The sequence below is a fragment of the Halichoerus grypus genome, chromosome X (genome assembly GCF_964656455.1).
Source record: "Halichoerus grypus chromosome X, mHalGry1.hap1.1, whole genome shotgun sequence".
Lineage (NCBI taxonomy): Eukaryota > Metazoa > Chordata > Mammalia > Carnivora > Phocidae > Halichoerus > Halichoerus grypus.
The window spans coordinates 82,107,335-82,128,517 of record NC_135727.1 but is presented as its reverse complement, the minus strand read 5'-3'; the positions used below and the strand labels follow the sequence as shown (position 1 = coordinate 82,128,517).

Here is a 21,183-nt window from a genome sequence, read left to right as displayed (position 1 = left end):
TTCCCTTAAGATCAGGAACACGTCAAGGGTGCCCACTCTCACCACTGTTGTTCAACATAGTACTAGAAGTCCTAGCAACAGCAATCAGACAACAAAAAGAAATAAAAGGTATTCAAATTGGCAAAGAAGAAGTCAAACTCTCTCTTTTCGCAGATGACATGATACTTTATGTGGAAAACCCAAAAGACTCCACCCACAAATTACTAGAACTCATACAGCAATTCAGTAATGTGGCAGGGTACAAAATCAATGCACAGAAATCAGTTGCTTTCTTATATACTAACAATGCAACTGTAGAAAGAGAAATTAAAGAAACGATTCCATTTACAATAGCACCAAAAACCATAAGATACCTCGGAATAAACCTAACCAAAGAGGTAAAGGATCTATACTCTAGGAACTACAGAACACTCATGAAAGAAATTGAAGAAGACACAAAAAGATGGAAAAATATTCCATGCTCTTGGATCGGAAGAATAAACATTGTTAAAATGTCGATGCTACCCAGAGCAATCTATACCTTCAATACCATCCCAATCAAAATTCCAATGACATTTTTCAAAGTGCTGGAACAAACAATCCTAAAATTTGTATGGAATCAGAAAAGACCCCGAATCGCCAAGGAGATGTTGAAAAAGAAAAACAAAGCTGGGGGCATTACATTGCCTGATTTCAAGCTATATTACAAAGCTGTGATCACCAAGACAGCATGGTACTGGCACAAAAACAGACATACAGACCAATGGAACAGAATAGAGAACCCAGATATGGACCCTCAACTCTATGGTCAAATAATCTTTGACAAAGCAGGAAAAAACCTGCAATGGAAAAAAGAAAGTCTCTTCAATAAATGGTGCTGGGAAAATTGGACAGCCACATGCAGAAGAATGAAATTCAACTATTCTCTAACACCATTCACAAAGATAAACTCAAAGTGGATGAAAGACCTCAATGTGAGACAGGAATCCATCAAAATCCTAGAGGAGAACATAGGCAGTAACCTCTTTGACATCAGCCACAGCAACTTCTTTCAAGATACATCTCCAACAGCTAGTGAAACAAAAGCAAAAATGAACTTTTGGGACTTCATCAAGATACAAAGCTTCTGCACAGCAAAGGAAACAGTCAACAAAACAAAAAGGCAACCCACAGAATGGGAGAAGATATTTGCAAATGACACTACAGATAAAGGGCTGGTATCCAAAATCTATAAAGAACTTCTTAAACTCAACATCCAAAAAACAAATAATCAAGTCAAAAAGCGGGCAGAAGAGATGAACAGACACTTCTCTGAAGAAGACATACAAATGGCTAACACACACATGAAAAAACGTTCATCATCATTAGCCATCAGGGAAATCCAAATCAAAACCACACTGAGATACCACCTTACACCAGTTAAAATGGCAAAAATGGACAGGGAAAGAAACAACAAATGTTGAAGAGGTTGTGGAGAAACGGGAACCCTCTTACACTGTTGGTGGGAATGCAAGTTGGTAGAGCCACTTTGGAAAACAGTGTGGAGGTTCCTCAAAAATTTAAAAATAGAGCTACCCTATGACCCAGCAATTGCACTCCTGGGTATTTACCCCAAAGACACAGATGTAGTGAAAAGAAAGGCCATATGCACCCCAATGTTCATAGCAGCAATGTCCGCAATAGCCGAACTGTGGAAAGAGCTGAGATGCCCTTCAACAGATAAATGGATAAAGAAGATGTGGTCCATATATACAATGGAATATTACTCAGCCATCAGAAAAGATGAATACCCAACTTTTACATCAACATGGATGGGACTGGAGGAGGTTATGCTAAGTGAAATAAGTCAAGCAGAGAAAGTCAATTATCATATGGTTTCACTTATTTGTGGAATATAAGGAATATCATGGAGGACATTAGGAGAAGGAAGGGAAAAATGGGCGAGGGGAATTGGAGGGAGAGATGAACCATGAGAGACTATGGACCTGAGAAACAAACAGGGCTTTAGAGGGGAGGGGGGAGGGGGGATTGGTTAGCCCGGTGATGGGTATTAAGGAGGGCATGTACTGCATGGAGCACTGGGTGTTATACGAAAACAATGGATCGTGGATCACTACATCAAAAACTAATGATGTATTGTATGGTGACTAACATAACATAATAAAATTAAAAAAAGAAAAAGAAAAAAAAGAAAAAAGAAAGAAGAAAGAGGAGATAAACCATAAGAGACTCTTAACTATAGAAAACAAACTGAGGGTTGCTAGAAGCGAGGTGGGTGGGGGGATGTGTTAACTGGGTGATGGGCATTAAGGAGGGCACTTGATGGAATGAGCACTGGGTGTTATACACAACTGATGAATCACTGAATTCTACCTCTGAAATTAATAATATACTATATGTTAATTAAATTAAATTGAATTTAAATAAAATTTTTTTTAAAAAGGAAGACTGTCTAGAAAAGAGAGGGAAAATGGCAGCAGAGTAGGAGGAGTATAGGCTCCTCTTGTCCCATGTACACTAGATAATTTTCAATTCTCCCTAAATACCCAGACATTGACCTGAAGACTGACAAATCAAACTCCACAACTAGGAAGATAAGAAGCCACATCAAAGAAGGTAGGAAGTGTGGAGGCATGGTTTAGGGAAAAAACAGACTGGGTGTGCTGTGGAGGGGAGGGAGCAGTGGTTTCAGAGAAGGGTGAGAAATAGTGAAACACACAGAGGAATGCAGAAGGAGAAATTTTCCCAAAAGCCATTGGCTTGGAAAACAAAAGGGGCTGAATTTTGCCAGTTCTTGCAACCACTGGGACATAAAGCCTGGAGATTTAAAGGTCAGTGGGCTTGGCTAAGATAGAGCTTGGAGAGCACTGCCCTGTTCCTGGACAGAAGGCAGGCAAAAAACCTAGGGCATAAGACATGGAAACAGTGATTTGAAGAATGCCTGGGGCACACAGTTGGGAGATTATTTGTTCTTCTTAGAGCTTCCTGAGAGGTAGCATTCACTGAGACACCTCTCCAGGAACAAAGGAGCTGGTTGGCACCATTTCCCTGCTCTGCCCCTCAGCATAAACACAGAGCCACCTACCAGAAGCAGCACAGCACTGACAATGGCTGCCTAACTTGCTTACAACAATCACATACCCCTGTGCTCTGGCGAGACTGCCCTTCTCAGTCAAACTTGCTTTAGTCCCAGTGCAGCAGGCCCCTCCCCCAGAAGGCCAGCAGAAACCCTTGTCCACACTACATCTCTAAAGCCTGCCGTTTAAAAGGCCAGTATACTTGGCTGGGATAGAGGCAGAAGAACACTGCACTGTTCCTGGGGAGAAGACAGGCAAAAATCCCAGAGGCAAACAGCATGAAAAGAACTATCTGAAAAACACCTGAGGAACACAGGAAGGAGATTATTGGCTCTTCTCTGAGAGGCAGCATTCATGGAGACACCTCTCCGGGTACAAAGGAGATGGCTGGCAACATTTTCCTCCCCTCATCCTCAGCATAAACACAGAGCCACCTGCTAGAAGGAGCCCAATGCAGACACTGGTTGCCTAACTTGCTTATACCAAGTCCCACAACCCTATGCTCTGGCAGAACGGCCATCTTCAGTCAAATTTGCCTCAGTCCCAGTGTGGCAGGCCACTCCCCCAGAAGATCAACACAAATCCTTGCCTACACCATGTCTCCCAACCAGAGAGTTCTGCAAGGCCTCAACTCTAATGGAAGTAATATCAGGTCTCATTTCACAAGGAGACCAGAGCACACCTAGTTAAAACTAGCCATACACAGGCCAAGGACCAAACACTGCCCACTGCAGGCAAGGAGAGCCATTGCAAATGACTGGCCTGAAGGACAGTGCAGCCAAAACACAACAGGACAGGACACTAAGCACACATCAGAAACACTCACTGAAGCACCAGGCCCTGAACACTATATGACCTGTTCTTCAAAAAGCCATTACTTTCAAGAACAGGAAACATAATGGGCTTTTCTAACACAGAAAAGAAGGCAGAGAATTAGACAAAATGTCAAGATGGAGGAATTTATCCCAAATGAAAGAACAGGAGAAGGCCGTGGCCAGAGATCTAAGTGAAACAGATGTAAAAAACAAACAAACAAAAACATGCCTGATGGAGAATTAAAAGCACCAATCATAAGGATACTCGCTGGGCTTGAGAAAATAATGGAAGACTTCAGGAAGGCACTTCCTACACAGAAAAAAGATTTAGAAAACAGTCAGAAATGAAGAATGCAATAACTGAAATTGGACATAAGCTTAATGCAATAAACGCCAGGCTGGAAAAGCAGAGGAATAATTATTGATACAGAAAACAAAATAATGGAAAATAATCTGAACATGAGAAAGAAGAATTATGCTACATGAGAATATAGAGGGAACACAGTGACACCATCAAACATTATAGCATTCATATTATAAGAGTTCCAGAAGAAAAGAGAAAGGGGGTAGAAAATTTGAGAAATAAGAGCTAAAAACGTACCTAATCTGGGGAAGGAAATAAACATCCAGATTGAAGAGGCATAGAGAATTCCCATCAAAATCAACAAAAGCAGGCCAACACCAAGACATATTGTAATTAATTTGGCAAAATATAGTGATAAAGAAAAACTCTAAAAAGCAGCAAGACAAAAGAACTCCTTAACTTACAAGGGAATATCCATAATGCTATCTGGAGATTTTTCAACAGTAACATGGCAAGCCAGAAAGGGGTGTCATGATATATTCTACATGATATATTCTACATGCAGGAAAAAACTGCAGCCAAGAATACTCTATCCAGTAAGGTTATCATTCAGAATAGGAGAGATAAAGAGTTTCCAAGACAAACAAAAACTAAAGGAATTTGTGAACACTAAACCAGCATTGCAAGAAATATTAAAGGGGATTCACTGAGCGGAGAGGAAGCCAAAAGTAAAAAAGACCAGAAGGAAACAGAGACAATCTACAGGAACAGTGACTTAAGAGGTAAGGAAAAATAAAATAAAATGAAAACAGAGGGGGAGACAAACCATTGCATACAGTGGCACTAAATTCATATATTTCAATAATTACTCTGAATGTAAATGGACTAAACATTCCAATCAAAAGACATAGGATGTCAGAATGGATAAAAAAAGAACCATTGATATGCTGCTTACAGGAGACTCATTTTAGAGCCAAAGGCACGTCCAGATTGAAAATGAGGGGATGGTGATAGGTATTAAGGAGGGCACATGTTGTGATGAGTGTTATGTGTAACTGGGTGTTATGTGTAACTGATGAATCATTGAACACTACATCAAAAACTGATGATGTACTATACAGTGGCTAACTGAACATAATAAAAAAAAAAAAGAAAGAAAGAAAATGAGGGGATGGAGAAAAATTTATCATGCCAATGGACACCAAAAGAAAGATGGAGTATCTACTCTTATATCAGACAAACTAGATTTTAAACCAAAGACTGTAATAAGAGATGAAGAAGGGCACTATATCATAATAAAAGAGTTTACCTAACAAGAAGATCTACAATTAAAAATATATATGCTCCCAACATGGGAGTAGTCAAATATATAAACCAATTAAAAACAAAATGAAAGAAACTCATTGGTAATAATACAATAACAGTAGGGGACATTAACACCCCACTCACAGAAATGGACAGAACATCTAAGCAGAAGATCAACAAGGAAACAAGGGCTTTGAATGACAACCTGGACCAGATGGACTTCACAGATATATTCAGAGCATTTCATTCTAAATCAGCAGAATACATACCCTTCTTGTGTGCACATGGAACATTCTCCAGAATAGATCATATACTGGGTCACAAATAAGGTCTCAACAGGTACCAAAAGACTGAGATCATACCATGCATATTTTCAGACCACAATACTTTAAAACTTAAAGTCAACCACAGGAAAAAAAAAATTGGAAGGACCACAAACATGGAAGTTAAAGAATATCCTACTAAAGAATGAATGGCTCAACTAGGAAATTAAAGAATAATTCAAAAAAATACATGGAAGCAAGTGAAAATGAAAACACAACAGTTCAGAACCTTTGGGATTTAGCAAAGGCAGTCCTAAGAGGGAAGTATATGGCAATACAGGCCTTTCTCAAGAAACTAGAAAGTCTCAAATGCACAACCTAACCTTACACCTAAAGAAGCTGGAAAAAGAACAACAAATAAAGTCTAAATCCAGCAGGAGAAGAGAAATAATAAAGATTAGAGCAGAAATCAATGATATAGAAATCAAAAACACAGTACAACAGATAAATGAAACTAGGAGCTGGTTTGTTGAAAGAATTAATAAGACTGATAAGCCCCTAGCTAGATTTATCAAAAAGAAAAAATAAAGGACCCAAATAAACAAAATCATAAATGAAAGAGGAGAGAACATATCCAACACCACAGAAATACAAAAACATTAGAAGAATATTATAAGCAATTATATGCTAACAAATTAGGCAACTGGAAGAAATAGATACATTCCTAGAAACATATAAATAACGAAAACTGAAACAGGAAGAAATAGAAAATTTGAACAAACCCATAACCAGCAAAGAAATTGAAGCAGTAATCAAAAATCTCCCAAGAAACAAGAGTACAGGGCCAGATGGCCTCCCAGGAGAATTCTACAAAATCTTTAAAGAATAATTAATATGTACACTTCTGAAACTGTTTCAAAAAATTGAAATGGAGGGCGCCTGGGTGGCTCAGTTGGTTAAGTGACTGCCTTCGGCTCAGGTCATGATCCTGGAGTCCCTGGATCGAGTCCCGCATCGGGCTCCCTGCTCGGCAGGGAGTCTGCTTCTCCCTCTGACCCTCCGCCCTCTCATGTGCTCTCTCTCTCTCAAATAAATAAATAAAATCTTTAAAAAAACAAACAAACAAAAAAATTGAAATGGAAGGAAAATTTGCAAACTCATTATATAAGGCCAGCATTACCTTGATCCCTAAACCAAAGACTCCATCAAAAAGGAGAATTACAGACCAATATCCCTGATGAACATGGATGCCAAAATTCTCACCAAGATACTAGCTAATAGAATCCAACTTTACATTAAAAGGATTATTCACCATGACCAAGTGAGATTTATTCCTGGGCTGTAAATTTGGTTCAACATCCACCAATCAATCAATGTGATACACGAAAGTAATGAAAGAAAGGATAAGAATCTATGAATCATATGATCCTCTAAGTAGATGCAGAAAAAGCATTCTTTCTTCATAAAAACTCTCCACTGTCTAGGGAGAGAGGGAACATACCTCAATATCATAAAAAACATATAGGAAAAATAAAGTGAATATCATCCTGGACAGGGAAAAATTAAGAGCTTTTCCCCTAAGGTCAGGAACAAGAAAGGGATGTCCATTCTCACCAATGTTGTGCAGCACAGTACTGGAAGTCCTAGCCACAGCAATCAGACAGCAAAAAGAAATAAAAGGCATCCAAATTGGCAAAGAAGAAGTCAAACTCTCACTCTTTGCAGATGATATGATACTTTATGTGGAAAACGCAAAAGACTCCACCCCAAAACTGCTAGAACTCATACAGGAATTCAGCCAAGTGGCAGGATATAAAATCAGTGCACAGAAATCAGTGGCATTCCTATACACCAACAAGACAGAAGAAAGAGAAATTAGGGAGTCAATCCCATTTACAATTGCACCCAAAACCATAAGATACCTAGGAATAAATCTAACCAAAGAGGCGGAGAATCTGTACTCAGAAAACTATAAAATACTCATGAAAAAAATTGAGGAAGACACAAAGAAATGGAAAAACGTTCCATGCTCATGGACTGGAAGAAAAAATATTGTGAAGATGTCAATGCTACCTAGAGCAATCTACACATTCAATGCAATCCCCATCAAAATACCATCAACTTTTTTCAAAGAAATGGAACAAATAATCCTAAAATTTGTATGGAACCAGAAAAGATCCCAAATAGCCAGAGGAATGTTGAAAAAGAAAAGCAAAGCTGGCGGCATCACAATTCCGGACTTCAAGCTCTATTACAAAGCTGTCATCATCAAGACAGTATGGTACTCGCACAAAAACAGACACATAGATCAATGGAACAGAATAGAGAGCCCAGAAATGGATCCTTAACTCTATGGTCAACTAATCTTCGACAAAGCAGGAAAGAATGTCCAATGGCAAAAAGACAGTCTCTTCAACAAATGGTGTTGGGAAAATTGGACAGCCACATGCAGAAGAATGAAACTGGACCATTTCCTTACACCACACACAAAAACAGACTCCAAATGGTTGTAAGACCTAAATGTAAGACAGGAGTCCATCAAAATCTTAACGGTGAACACAGGCAGCAACCTCTTCGACCTCAGCCGCAGCAACTTCTTCCTAGAAACATTGCCAAAGGCAAGGAAAGCAAGGGCAAAAATGAACTATTGGGACCTCATCAAGATAAAAAGCTTTTGCACAGCAAAGGAAACACTCAATAAAACCAAAATATAACTGACAGAACGGGAAAAGATATTTGCAAATGACATATCAGATAAAGGGCTAGTATCCAAAATCTATAAAGAACTCATCAAACTCAACACCCAAAGAACAAATGATCCAATCAGGAAATGGGCAGAAGACATGAACAGACATTTTTCCAAAGAAGACATCCAAATGGCCAAAAAACACATGAAAAACTGCTCAACATCTCTCGGCATCAGGGAAATCCAAATCAACACCTCAATGAGATATCACCTCACACCAGTCAGAATGGCTACAATTAACAAATCAGGAAACAACAGATGTTGGCGGGGATGCGGAGAAAGGGGAACCCTCCTACACTATTGGTGGGAATGCAAGCTGGTGCAGCTACTCTGGAAAACAGTATGGAGGTTCCTCAAAAAGTTGAAAATAGAGCTACCATACGATCCAGCAATTGCACTACTGGGTATTTACCCCAAAGATACAAATGTAGGGATCTGAAGGGGTACGTGCACCCCGATGTTTATAGCAGCAATGTCCACAATAGCCAAGCTGTGGAAAGAGCCAAGATGTCCATCGGCAGATGAATGGATAAGGGGAGATGAACCATGAGAGACGATGGACTCTGAAAAACAAACTGAGGGTTCTAGAGGGGAGGGGGATGGGAGGATGGGTTAGCCTGGTGATGGGTATTAAAGAGGGCACGTTCTGCATGGAGCACTGGGTGTGGTATATATATACAATGGAATATTATTCAGCCATCAAAAGGAATGAGATCTTGTCATTTGTAACGACGTGGATGGAACTGGAGGGTGTTATGCTGAACGAAATAAGTCAATCAGAGGAAGACATGTATCATATGACCTCACTGATATGAGGAATTCTTAATCTCAGGAAACAAACTGAGGGTTGCTGGAGTGGGGGGTGGGGTGGGAGGGATGGGGTGGCTGGGTGATAGACATTGGGGAGGGTATGTGCTATGGTGAGCGCTGTGAATTGTGCAAGACTGTTGAATCACAGATCTGTACCTCTGAAACAAATAATACATTATATGTTAAAAAAAAGAAGAAGGAAAAGTTAGCAGGAGGGGAAGAATGAAGGCAGGGGAATCAGAAGGGGAGATGAACCATGAGAGACGATGGACTCTGAAAAACAAACTGAGGGTTCTAGAGGGGAGGGGGATGGGAGGATGGGTTAGCCTGGTGATGGGTATTAAAGAGGGCACGTTCTGCATGGAGCACTGGGTGTTATACGCAAACAATGAATCATGGAAACACTACATCAAAAACTAATGATGTAATGTATGGTGATTAACATAACATAATAAAAAAAAGAAAAAAATCTTTAAAAAAATCCTGGAGGAGAACACAGGCAGCAACCTCTTTGAACTCGGCCACAGCAACTTCTTGCTAGACAAATCTCCAAAGGCAAGGGAAAGAAAAGCAGAAATGAACTGCTGGGATTTCATCAAGATAAAAAGCTTCTGCATGGCAAAGGAAACAGTCAACAAAACTAAAAGGCAACCTATGGAATGGGAAAAGATATTTGCAAATGACATAACAGATAAAGGGCTGGCATCCAAGATCTATAAAGAACTTCTCAAACTCAACACCCAAAAAACAAATAATCCAGTCAAGAAATGGGCAGAAGACATGAACAGACCCTTCTCCAAAGAAGACATATAAATGACCGACAGACACATGAAAAATTGCTCCACATCACTTGTCATCAGGGAAGTACAAATCAAAACCACGGTGAGATACCTCCTTACACCACTTAGAATGGCTAAAATCAATAAGACAGGGAACAACAAATGTTGGTTTGGATGTGGAGAAAGGGGAACCCTCTTACCTGTTAGTGGGAATGCAAGTTACGGCAGCCACTCTGGAAAATGGTATGGAGGTTCCTCAAGAAGTTAAAAATAGAGCTACCTTATGACCCAGCAATTGCACTACTGGGTATTTACCCCAGAGAAACAGATGTAGTGAAAAGAAGGGCCACCGGCACCCCAATGTTCATAGCAGCAATTTCCACAATAGCCAAACTGTGGAAAGAGCCAAAATGTCCTTCAATAGATGAATGGATAAAGAAGATGTGGTTCACATATACAATGGAATATATTACTCAGCTATCAGAATGGATGAATACCCACAATTCGCACTGACATGGATGGAACTGGAGGGGATTACACTAAGTGAAATAAGTCAGTCAGAGAAAGACAATTATCATATAATTTCACTCATACGTGGAAGATAAGAAATAGCACACAGGATCTTAGGGGAAGGGAGGGAAAACTGAATGGGAAGCAATCAGAAAGGGAGACAAACCATGAGAGAGTCTGGACTCCAGGAAACAAACTGAGGGTTACAGAAGGGAGGGGGGTGGGGGGATGGGATAACTGGGTGATGGGTATTAAGGAGGACATATGTTGTGATGAGCACTGGGTATTAAACGCAACTAATGAATCATTGAACACTACATCAAAAACTAATGATGTATCAGATAAAGGGCTAGTATCCAAAATATGTTGGCTAAATGAACATCATAATAAAGAAAAAAGACTAATGCCAGTTTATGTTGGAGAGAAAAAAATAAACAGACTGAGATGATAGAATGACAAATTAATAGGAAGATGTTACACCACTGCAGGAGAGCAGCTTTCAGTTGTGAGCCCTGTTTTCAGAAGAAAATGAAGAAAATAGTACAGTCAGAGGGGAGTAAGAAGGGTAGACAGGGGCCTTAAAAACAACACAGGGCAGAAGGAGCAAAACGGGTCTGTGGCTGTTACTGTCAAGCATGCTTCAAAATCCTGTCAGATGCTACCCCATTGAATGGTAAGAGAGAATAGGGTGATATGACAGTAGTGTGAAATGACTGAACAGAGGCAGTATCTGAGAGCCTCACTTCTGCCTCCTAGGAGTAAAGTAAGGCATGAATGAGAAGACAGACCACACAGTAGTTAAGAGTACTATGGGAGTTTATCAAATCAATCATAATTAGTATAAATTAGCCCTGGCATTGCCATGGTAATGGTTAAGGAAGGTTGCCTATCTATTTCACTCTGTTCTTAAACTGACAAGAGTTGATCTAAAAGGCTAGATCTAGTGGGTTGAGCTAAAATTAGTGCCTTGATATGGGATACAAACCATAGCCATTATCTCCAGGGAAGATCCCAAAAAATACAGGGAAGTAAAATAGACCAAAGAACCTCTGGATTACCTAGGGTTTGGGAATTCCTTTAGGGAAAGGCCTGCACAAGTCTGGGTCTCAGTGTCTCCATCTCTAAAATGCATATATCAGAAAAGAGTTCCAGGGCCCCTTTCAGCTCTGACTTCCAGAGATTTCATATATTGTTTTGTGTGGAAGCCTGAGGCCTGACAGGGAACTTAATAAACATCTTGAAAATTATTTTAAGAAAATTAGGGGATTATGATCATGGTTATCCTATTCATAGCTGTATCCCAGAGTTTAACAGTACCTGGAATATAGTTGCTGCTCAATAAATATATGTTGAATAACTGCAAAATGACTAGCTCTTTTCATGCTAATGATGATAAAAGCAAAATTAGAAGCAGAATGTTTATACTGGTGGGTTTTTTCTTTTCTTTTCTTTTTTTCCCTTTTTGGGCCAGGGAATCCTTTCTTCAAATGAAACAAAACAATTAAAAAAACAAGAGGAAAACAGGAAGAAGATATTGCAACATGGAAAACTGACAAGGGATTAATACCTGGAATATACAAGGAAATACTGTAAATCAGCAAGAAAGCAAAATATATAAGAAACTATAGGACAATGGGTAAAGGATAGGAACAGGGCCTGGGGTGTCCAGGTAATACCAGGTGAATAGATAGGGCATGGGCAGCCAGAAACCCCTGGGATGGTCACTTCAAGCTGCTGAACTGCCTTATCCTTATACAAATACTACCATTTTACAATGTGTTATTTGCTATATGCACACAGAGATGAAAAGACAACTGGGAAGCATCAGGGTAGGTAATTTACAGAAAGGAAAACCCAAACAGGTAATAAGTTTGGAAACCCCAGGCTCAAGCATATCAAATGGAAATCACTACTCAATCAGACCTAAGGAAGAATTTCTTAATGTTAACAGGTATGAGACACTAATACAAATGACTGAGGAAAGGTAGTCCAGCTTCTCTGGAGGAATTTGAGAACAGAATGTATTTCACAGGTATGGGATGACTGAGATTATGTTCCTTAAGAGAGGCATACTAGGCAACTTTATAAGGCATCTTTAGCTTTGCTTACCCTGTTGTCTCAGTTTCCCTGATTATACAGTGAGTTCTAAGGTTACAAGAGGTAATACCACCAATCACTGTTCAAGGTGACCTAGAAGTGAAACAAGGCTATTTTATCCCACTGTCTGGATTTAGAAAGAAAAATGTCATCTTTTGCAAAGAACTCATTAAAAAAGCTCTTTTATCTTACTGGCCTCACAGAATGACTTTGATAAAAAATACTTTATTTCCTATTTTCTCATTTGTAAAATGAAGGTATTGTAACTTAAATGTTTGTAAAGCATTTTCTGTTCCCAGGAGTAAATATATATGTAATATATATGATATATATAATCTATAATATTATAATTATAAAATTATAACATGATGTATATCCTATTTAATCATATATGCCACATATATTGTAGATATATAGATTAAATAGAGTAAATATATAAAAATAAATACATATCTATGAATATGTATAGTTTTTAATAGATAGTGACTTTTTTTATACTGAATGCAGTGTCTCCCATTTCCTTTTCAAAAGCACAAGATTAGGAAGTATTTAGAGGTCTCCCTTAATTTTCAGAAAGAGTAGATATACCATATGAACACATTCATGCCTGATGTTAACACAATCATGCCTGAGTAAAACATGCCTTCATGGGTACCAAGAAGAAAACAGCAGAAAATGAAAAAATAACCTGGATCACTACCACAGCTTTTTTTAGTAAGAATATATTTAGATTGTATAGAATCACAGAAAATAAGATCCAGGGGTACCTGGGTGGCTGAGTCAGTTAAGCGTCTGCCTTCGGCTCAGGTCATGACTCCAGGGTCCTGGGGTTGAGCCCGGCATCAGGCTCCCTGCTCAGTGGGAACCCTGCTTCTCCCTCTTCTTCCCGCTCATGCTCTCTCTATCTCTGTCGCTATCTCTCTTTCTCTCTCTCAAATAAATAATAAAAAAAATCTTAAAAAAAAAAGAACATAAGATCCAGACAGCACTTAAAGAGCAAACCCTCCAACCCACTCATTTTAGAGTTGGGGAACAAGGCCCATGATGGAAAACATTCACCTGAGATTCCTCAGCCAATCAGTGACCAAGGTGGGTCCTGAACCTGGGACTCCCAATTCTGAGTCTGGTATTCTCTATGATAAACCATATTGTTACTTACAGCTTTGGTTTAGAGGTGACACAATCCTGGACTAAAATACTGTCTTCTGGTCCAGCTAGACACAGATTTCTCCATCCTTCTTTTGCTCTAGCTAAACTTTATGACACTGTGGTTGCAAGGTGGGACAAAGAGATTCTTCCCATTTAAACCCTTAACTTCAGCACCAAGAATAATTGAGAAATATGGAATCAGTAGATCACCAACAAAAGCTTTACTTGGTTTGGCTGGATTGGGAAAATTCTCAAAGCAGGGACATAGCACTCCCTCTTCTGGAAAGATGAATACTTCTATTGCTGTCCTGAGCTTGTGCCCTGTAAGAAGAGGCCAAGATGTTTGGGAGTTGAGAACAGAAGATCCTTCTAAGACTAAAGGACTCTCACTGGGCCAGTGCCTGAGAGAACTCTGAGAAGGTAATTTTGTCTCTTAGAGACTCAAGTCTGTTAATCTAGAAAATAGGAATAACACTAATAACCTCTGCCCTGTCTGAAAATCACATGGCATAAGATGTGAATATACATTGCCAAAGTTAATACATGCATGTGAGCACTTGTATTTAATTCTAACTTTCAACAATATTTACTGAACTTGTATCATGTGCCAGGAACTGTGCTAGGTATTGGGGATATATCAGTAAATTAACAGGTAAAATCCCTTGCCCCCATGGAATTTACATTCTGTAGGAGAGAAGAACAATAAAGAAAACATATAAGCAAAACATATAATATGTCAGATAGCAATAAGTACAATAGAGGAAAATAAAGCAGGAAAGAGGAAGAGACAGTGCAATTACAATTTTAAGTAGAAAATTCAGGGAAGATCTCAAGGAGAAGGTGATATCTGAGTAAAGATTTGAAGGAGGTGAAGGTGGGAGCCATGAAGATATCTGGGGCAGGAGTGGTCTAGGCAGAGAGAAATGCCAGTCCAAAGTCTGTGGAAGGGGGTATGCCAGATATTTTTCTAGGAACAGCAAGAGACCAGAGTGTCTGGAGTAGGGACAGAATATGGGAAAGGTGAAGGAGATGAAGTAAGAATAGGTTGATAGAGGTAAGAATAGGTTGATCACACAGGACTTTGTAAATAATAGTAAGAACTTGGCTTTTACTCAAGGAGAGATTGTCAGCCATCAGATGGAGCAGAGGAGTGATGTGATCCAACTTAGATCTTGATAGCATCCCTCAGCTGCCAGGTAAAGAATGGACTGTACTTATATTATAGACTCTATGACATTATAAGACAGCTACCATTTTACAGCAGTGCTCCTCAAACTTTAATATAAAATGTAAGTCAAATAGGAACCTTGTTAAAATGCAGAATTGTACTTGGTAGGTCTGGAGTGGAGCTAAAGATTCTGCATTTCTTTTTTTTTAAGATTTTATTTATTTATTTGACACACAGAGAGACAGAGAGAGAGAGAGAGAGAGATCACAAGCAGGGGGAGTGGCAGAGGGAGAGGGAGAAGCAGGCTTCCGGCCGAGCAGGGAGCCCAATGTGGGGCTCGATCCCAAGACCCTGGGATCATGACCTGAGCCAAAGGCAGATGCTTAACTGACTGAGACACCCAGGCGCCCCAAGATTCTGCATTTCTAACAAGCTCCCAGGTGATTCAGATGCCAGTCTAGGGCAGAGCACTTTGAAGGTTAGAGCTATGTCCAAAGCTAGCATGGAGCAGAACTCTATTATATGTTTGCTGAATGAATGACATGTCAGTGGTTTGATGCCCAATGCCACATAGCACATTTCAGAGGGTAATTTTCAGCTATTTGTTTGGAGGTAAGGAAGAGGAAAAGAGAAAAGAGAGACATGGATGGTTGGGTGAATAGATGAAAGGAAAGGAAAACTACCTTTTTACAAATAATTATAATATTATGTTTAGTTAGTTTTATCAACAAAACTAAGAGTTTGGTATAATCAAGCCCACTGGACAAATCAGAAAAATCAAAAGTCAGAGGAGTTAAGGGGCAACTTCAAGGCTACAGGATTCCTAAGTGACTAAGTCAGGATGTGAAAGCCAGCATTCCATGTCCCCACAGCCCTTGTTCTTTCTACTCTACCTTTAACCTTCCTGGAAGAGATGAAAAAATGAGTTGAGGTGAAAAAAGTTAAGGCCCATAGTCCTTGGCCTTGATCTTTCTAGATCTGCACTGTCCAATGTGGGTGCCATTTAGTCACGTGTCTATTTAAATTAAAATTAAATAAAATTTAAAATCCCATTTCTCAATCATACTAGCCACATCTCAACCACTCAATAGCCACAGATGGCTAGCTAATGGGTACCGTGTTGGAGAATGCAGATATATTTTATCACTGTAGGAAGTTCTATTGGGTAACAATATTCTAAAGAAGCAAGAACTTTAAAAAGTGTTAAAACTGTATTATTGATTCCAGAGTGGGCCCTGACCTCACTCAATAGCACTTAGGGGACAGAAAGTAGGACCTGACCCCTCATCTGGAAAGAAGGGGATAAACATATTCAAAGTAGAGCTTTCCCTGGGTCAAGCAGGATGCCATTTGAGTGTGTGTGTGTGTGTGTGTGTGTGTGTGTGTTTGAGAGAGAGAGAGAGAGAGAGAGAGAGAGAGAGAGAGAAGAGAGAAATCTTTTTAAAAACATTCTTTCCTCCATTTCCCACTGGTATTTCCAAACTGTTTAGTAAAATGCCCTTTGAAAATGTCAACTTGTCTCATGAGCTCAAGAGAGTATGAAAAAAAGGGCTCTCATTCTTACTCAGGTTAGCGAGATGGAAGGGATAGAGTTAGGGAATGTGGAGCCACAGCTCCTGGGGAGCAAACTGGCATGCTGAAGGAGCTGAGACTTATCCACTCAGTCTTTATCTCCTATACATTCCTCCCCCTAAGCTCTTTTCTGTTCAAACCCAAAACCAGTGTTCTTCAAGTGAAGGAAGAGGACCAACAGCTCCCAGGTGATTCAGATGCCAGTCTAGGGCAGAGCACTTTGAAGGTTAGAGCTATGTCCAAAGCCAGCATTCCTAGTTTCACGAGGAATGCCTGTTAAATGTAGAGATGCCTTGGTTTACCCCAGACTGAGATTTCACAACTTTGGGGAGGCAGAGGGGGCTGGAATCTGCATGTTCAACAAGCCACTCCAGGGACTCTGGTGCACATTCAAGTTTGTGAACCACTGAGTTGGAGGGAGATATGTTTGTGCTTTAACGAATGAGGTCAGGCCTTTACATGGTGTGGCAACAACCAAATCAGAAGCCAAAAGGATAGGGGTAGAGATTCAGGGAAGGGAAGATGGGGGAGGGAAGCAGGGAGAGATAGAGAGAGAAGGAATATGAGGATGAAAGACAAAAGTTAGACAGAGAAAGAGAAACTGATATAGGGACTGAGAAGCTCCTGTTTTACCCACTGAGCAGAATATAGGAGGCCAATCCAGCTGCTCTTTCCAATATCTTGGGACTGTCACAGGTACAGCTCAGGAAAGTTGTTGATTCTTCATGAAAAGGCCCTCTACCCCACCCTGGGTGCCCCCACATATACTATCATAGCTGGGCCTACCTCACAAATGTCCTTGAGGTGCTTGATGTAATGACGTTCGGTGCTCATGATCTCATTGATGACATTGGCTCGCATCTGGTCCCGGTTCTGTAGTGGCCGGCCCAGACAGAGGCAGTCTGAGTTGGGGTCCAGGTGCCCATTCTGTACATCACTGGGCCCTTCCTCCACCCCATCCTCCTGGTTCACCCAGAGCTGTGGAAGCAGGCAAAAGAATAATAATAGAGTAGTTTCCTTCTTTGAAAAGTTTCTAGCCAAGTACAAAAAGGATAAACTAAATTCTTCAAGTATTCAAAGAACATTCAACCAGAAGCCCCTGTAATTGAATGCCAGGTGTGGCTCTAGGGTGGCTTGCTGGCTTTATGCATGATTTTAATCCTCTCTAGGCCTCTGATGACCTATCTGTAAAATGGAGGATGCAGAAGGATACAACTAAATCATCCCTGAGAGGCTTCTTGTGTAAGATTTCAGAGGAGAAAAGAGTTATGGCAAACAGAAATCATTTGTTTTGTTTTGTTTTGAATTTGAGAGAGAGAGAGAGAGCGTGCACAGAGGGAGAGGGAGAAGCAGATTCCCCACCGAGCAGAGAGCTGATGTGGGGCTCGACCCCAGGACCCTGAGATCACAACCTGAGCCAAAGGCAGACACTTAACTGACTGAGCCACCCAGGTACCCCAAACAGTACTTATTTGTGCTTGAGCATATCTAGGTAGCACAGCTGGATTAAAAAACAACAACAACAACAACAACAGACTAAGCTATATATCTCGGGCATATGCCACAGCTGGATCAAACACAACACCTATGAGCCTGGAGACCAAAGTTGGATATTGGAGTGGGCATCTTGAAAACAGGACCTTCAGTGTTAATTTACATCAAAAGATGTACAAATAATAATTAAAATTTGACTGTAAAATGCCTTGGGTATGTAAAGCTTTCTACATCTTCAATGTTGGAGTGGAGATGACAGAATGTCATCACATAACAGCAACACCACATAACAGCAACAGCTGATTGAGCACTTACTATACAGCAATCACTATGCTAAGAGCTTTCAATGAACTGTATTACCCAGTCCTGCTAGGCATGTACCATTATTGCCTCTATTTCGCAGAAGACGAGACTGAGGCTCAAAAAAGTTAAGGAATTTGTCCTAAGTCACACAGTTAGGAAAGCAGAAAAGCTGGGATAGGAACAAGGTGGTCTGACTTCAAAGCCTGTGCTCTTAACCACTGTACTAGCAACTTTGCACCTCTGGTTCTAAGGAAAACAGGAAAAGAGTAGGGAAGGGCTTGGGCCAAGGTGAGCTGAGAATTATCAGAATCATCAGAAATGGGTACATACAGTTGGTAAGTGTTGAAACTATACACATGAAGGCAAAGGGATGCAGGAAAACCTCCTTTGGGGAGGCTGAGTGAGATGTTTCTGGATCTGGGATGACAGCTTAAATCAGGGAGATGGCTCATTTCACCCTAGTCCTTGGAAGGAGGAAGACCAGAGGGTTAGGGAAAAAGGGAAGGGTGGAACCTTAGGAAGAATGGTAAAATCTGCCAGGGGAATTAGCCCAAAGAGCTTTTCAGTTGTCTCAACAGCTTTTATCAACAATCTATCTTTCCTTTCCATACCACCCCCCGTGCCAGCTTTCTCCACTTTCCTGCCTCCCAAAGCTGAGATCAAGCAATTTAGATGCATCACGATTTCTGCCATCAGAAAGGCCTGTTGGTAAGTGGCCTTGGGAGGATAGAGGCTTTGGGATGAAGCTAGAGGAACAGTAGTTATTTCTCCACTCTGTGTATTCTCCTCTCTCTTTTTGCCTCACAGAGGATGGGGGGTATGTTTACCACCCAGCAAACCTAAAAATGTCACCAGCATATTGTCAATTTATTTGCCACAGGCCAAAGCAAGTAAGACTCACTTCATTTTAATGCACTTTGCATACACAGCCAAATGTGCAAAAATGTATCTCCATTCAGAACCTTTCATCCTCTACAAATGTTCTATTGGAAATTTCTTTCCATCTTTCAAAGGTCAACTTTGTGTCTTCAATATGCTAACAGCTGCCCTTTAATACAATCAGTAGGCAATGAGGAGGAATGATTAGTCAAGGAACAGATCTGTTCAAAAAGGTGATTCTAAGGCATTGACGCAAGGGCATCATATACATATAGGTGACTATGTGAAACAATAAAAGCCTCATCCTATAATAATTCATTAGCTTTTCCCAGCTTTTCACAAAGTAAGCTAAGTTCTGCTATAAAAAGTGTACCATAGGCAGGCCTTTAAGAGATTTAAAATGAAGCAAACATTTCTTTTCTTCTCAGGAGTTTAAGACAAGTCAACTCAAAATATGGGCTTTTGGGTGGCTGGAATGAGATGACTCTCTGAAACAGTTCCAGTGGGAAGGAGCACAGGATATCTGTGGGAGTGAGGTTCAGACAGGCAATGTCTAGAGACTGGCAAGTTGGAAGACTTTCCTGGAAGTCCTCTCAGAGTATTTGAAGACTATTTTCTTCAGCCTTTATTGAACTCTAAGCAAAGCTGGGTCACTGCAATGCAATTTAACAAAAATCTATTTTGGATCTATTCTTTGCCTCACCACTAACTATGAGAGACACAAGGAGGAGCAAGACTACTAACTGCTCCCCCCCTCCCTCCTGCCTCAGCAGTTCCAGGGAGTGCTTTCCAAATCAGAGAATACTCTGGTCCTCATCTCTTCCTATTCCATTCCCACTGTCATGGCCCTGACTCTATAGGTGATTTCCCTGGGTTATCTCCCAGCTCTAATCCCTCCCATATATCATTATCAGACCAATTTCCTTGACTATCACTTTGATTGGCTAGTCTCAGGCCCCAAAATCCACAATAGTTCCTCATTAGCAAGTCCAAATCTTTTACCTTAAAATTCAAACAATACCATAATTTGGCTTCAATTTGCATTTCCATCCTTAGCTTCTACTATGTCCTTCAGGAATACTGGGCTTCTCCCAAACTGGTCTACTTTCTGTCCACAAATATTCCCAACCATGGTCTTTAATCCCACACTTGATCATGTAAATAATAGAGCTAGAGGCTTTCAACCACTTCAGCAACAATGAACCAACATATCAACTTCCTGATGAAGAAACCTAGGCCCATAGAGGAGAAATAATGCCAGGGAATTACCAATTTACCCAGATCCCCATTTTGATATGCTTTTCTATTTTGTATGTATTTTCTTTTTTTTTCCTTGTTTTTTGTTTTTGTTTTTTTTAAATTACACAATAGACACAGGGATACATTTGCTTTGTAAAAAGTTAAAATAGAGAAAAAGGAGAAGACTCAAATTATTAAAATCAGGAATAAAAGAGTAAATATTACTGCCAATCTAACAGAAATTTTTAAAAAATGATTAAAGGGAACACTATGAAAAACTGTATGCCAAAAATTAGATAACCTGATGAAATAAATTCCTAGAATGATAAAAACTACAGAAAATGACTGAAGAAGAAATAGAAAATCTGAATAGACCTATGACAAGTAAAGAGTAATTAAAAACTTCTTGGGGCACATGGGTGGCTCAGTTGGTTAAGAGTCTGCCTTCAGCTCAGGTCATGATCAAGCCCTGCATCAGGCTCCCTGCTCAGCGGGGAGCCTGCTTCTCCCTCCCCCTCTGCCACTCCCCCTGCTTGTGCACTCTCTCTTTCTCTCTCACTGTTAAATAAATAAATAAAATCTTAAAAAAAAACTTACATGGGAAAAAAAAAAAAAAAACAGGACCAGATGGCATCACTAGTGAAGTCTACTGAAAATTTAAAGAATAATTAACATCAATCTTTCATAAACTTTC

At 40.1% G+C, this 21,183-nt stretch overlaps 1 protein-coding gene across 9 annotated transcripts in view; it reads right to left on the bottom strand.

The window, feature by feature from the left end:
* The window catches only part of ARHGEF9 (Cdc42 guanine nucleotide exchange factor 9), a 242,546-nt gene that overhangs the window by 88,092 nt on the left and 133,271 nt on the right, over window positions 1-21,183 (bottom strand). For 8 of the 9 annotated variants that reach the window (XM_078064907.1, XM_078064910.1, XM_078064909.1 and 5 more), the window contains one exon: window positions 17,361-17,552. The exons of the other annotated variant lie outside the window; for it this stretch is intronic. In XM_078064907.1, the coding sequence (XP_077921033.1) occupies window positions 17,361-17,552 (192 nt within the window). The remainder of the gene's footprint in view (window positions 1-17,360; window positions 17,553-21,183) is intronic. 9 annotated transcript variants of the gene reach the window in all.